At 37.4% G+C, this 2,545-nt stretch overlaps 1 protein-coding gene across 2 annotated transcripts in view; it reads left to right on the top strand.

Annotated features, from left to right (window-relative positions):
* Positions 1-2,545, top strand: part of LOC122083994 (probable WRKY transcription factor 12) — a 4,637-nt gene continuing 2,092 nt past the window's right edge. Inside the window, exons 1-3 of one of the 2 annotated variants that reach the window (XM_042651962.1) lie at positions 1-400; positions 624-697; positions 939-1,100. In XM_042651962.1, the coding sequence (XP_042507896.1) occupies positions 161-400; positions 624-697; positions 939-1,100 (476 nt within the window). In that variant the 5' untranslated portion in view covers positions 1-160. The remainder of the gene's footprint in view (positions 401-623; positions 698-938; positions 1,101-2,545) is intronic. The other variant, XM_042651963.1, reaches the window with a different exon arrangement.

Here is a 2,545-nt window from a genome sequence, read left to right as displayed (position 1 = left end):
TTAAGAAGATGAGAAGGAATAATTTTCAAGGAGACAGTTCAATCTTGGCCTTTTTAAGCCGAAAAATCGCAACCATCCAAACAGACTGTAAGGACACATGCATCAAGGTGAGAACAAAAAAAGAATTTAACAGAGAAGAAGAAGAAGAAGATAGATCACCATGGAAGGAGATCGAGGAGCGACACCGCGTGGCTGCTATGAGTTAGAGGTTTCATTCTCGAGCCCACAACCAATCCATGAAATGGGTTTTTCTCAGTTTGAAGAAACCCATCAGGGTTTGAGCTTCTTGGTTCCTTCTCAGTCTTCTCATCTATCTCTGCCTCTTAACACCAGCAACAACAGCATGGGACTTAGTAATAACGACCTTGTTACTAGGTCTCCTTGGAACAATGACCAGGTGGTTGGCTTGTTTAGAAAATTTTAGTAATGATCTCCAAGAATAAAAAAAGCCTAGGAGAATGGACATATCAATTTTGGCATCTTCTCTAATGCTGATTCTTCCTTGTTAATTAACTTATTTTATAGTAATTTTTTTCCTTTTTTTTTTTTTTTTCTTTGGGTGCCCTTCCTTGTTGATGTGTGTGAATTAAGGTTCATTTTTTACTTATGTTGTGAAAAATTAGGTTAGGAGCTCGGATTCGAAGGTTGCTAATGAAGAGAACTGCACCCTTAACATTAACGATGGCAGCGATTCCTGGTACCTCTTATCTTTTCCTAGAAAGGGTTTTCCTCTTTGCACTTTTGTGTTTATAACCCTGTGTTTGCTGTGTGTGTGTGTGTGTGTGAGAGAGAGAGAGAGAGAGAGAGAGAGAGAGTTAGGGACCTAACCCATATGAAAGCTCATTTCTTGAGTTGCATGGTTATTGCTTATCATTTTGAGAGAAATATTTCACCATGTTAGAGCATATAAAATTAGGGTGTGTATTTGAAATCCTCAGGTGGAGGAGCTCATCCACAGACAAGAGCAAGGTAAAGGTGAGGAGAAAGCTTAGAGAACCCAGGTTCTGTTTCCAAACAAGAAGTGAAGTGGATGTACTAGATGATGGTTACAAATGGAGGAAGTACGGACAAAAAGTGGTCAAGAACAGTCTCCACCCAAGGTATTCTAGTAGTGCTCCACTTTTTCATAACAAGTTTTGCTTCAGGTTCATAAATATGCTTAATACAATAAAAATTTTGTATCATTTAAGAGTTAGGATTTTATGATCTTTATCTTGAATTGTAGGTTAGTTTGAGTTGCAGACTTGCAGTGGTAGCTGCTGATGAATGAAATGAAAAATTATAACTCATTTGTTCTCAAAGTACACTGAAACATGATTGATGATAATGTGATGACTACCAGCCTTCTTGGGAATTTGGCAGTCAATAAAGACAGCTCAACTAGATTCTCTGCTATATTCATCTGTTCACTTAAATAGTTAGATGCCTTGTCTCTGGCCTGAAACACAATCACAGCCACACAAATCAAACAGCACATCTGGCACTCACTGGATCTTGGTGAAACTGAGTTTTGGTGAAAACCTTGCGTCAGGTTTTAAGCACACACACTGTGTGGGTTTCTTCTTCTTCTTCTCATTATTACTAGGAAGAAGAAGAATCCCTTTGATGATGAGGGTTTAACTTAGGATTATGATATTCATGATCTTATTATAATGTATTTCAGGGTTTTAAGAATAATGAAAATGCCATACCACCAAACACTAACCACTAACCACTGCACAAAACAAGAATCATCAGATCATGTATAAGATATTCTCATCTTCAATTGATCTTAATTGTTGGAGGATCTTATTTAGCAAGTAGTGGATGCTTGAAGTTCTAGTGGTTGCTTTTTAATGGGATTCTCCATTTCAGCAAAAAATCATAGAGTGGCAGAAGTATTGCAGTCTGAATAGCATGTCATTTTGATGTGTACCAAATTACCATAATTGTGACTTTGGAATTTGAGGGAATATTGAGTCATAGAAAGTGGTAGAAGTACTCATTTGGATGATTCAATCATTTTAGTATCTACATCCTTAATGATGTCATAAACTGAAATTAGAGCTGCACTGATTTAGTGAGAAGGAGATTCCCTGAAAGGTAGCACAGCCCTTATGCCAGTGTGGGAGCAAATGGGATTGTGTACGGAAGCATCAATAGGGACAGTATTTCTGCCTTTTATGAGGATGGAATGATCATTACACCCCCAATGTTTCTAGGCACCAGGTCCCGCTGCCTTTCAGTCTTCTTTTTCCATGGTTATTGTTATTACTCCTTTTTGTGGTGATGAATATTGTTCTATTATTTCATGCTAATCAAGAAACATATCAATCAAATTGGACAAATTCAGGTCAAGGGATAAGTTGTATGGAAACAAGGTAGTCTTAGAGTAGATTAAATACAACATTGTATTGTGTAATTTTCCAAACTTAATCAATGCGCAATGATGATATAATCGGTCAAATTTAGAGAGAGAGAGTGAAACCTAGGATAATAAAGTCAAAACAAAAATTAGAACACACCCCTAGAGCTTAGAAGGTGAAAACCTCTTCTCCTCCCCCCC

This window comes from Macadamia integrifolia, chromosome 7 (genome assembly GCF_013358625.1).
Source record: "Macadamia integrifolia cultivar HAES 741 chromosome 7, SCU_Mint_v3, whole genome shotgun sequence".
NCBI classification, from domain to species: Eukaryota; Viridiplantae; Streptophyta; class Magnoliopsida; order Proteales; family Proteaceae; genus Macadamia; species Macadamia integrifolia.
Note: the sequence above shows the minus strand (reverse complement) of the source record. Positions and strands in the feature narration are given on the sequence as shown.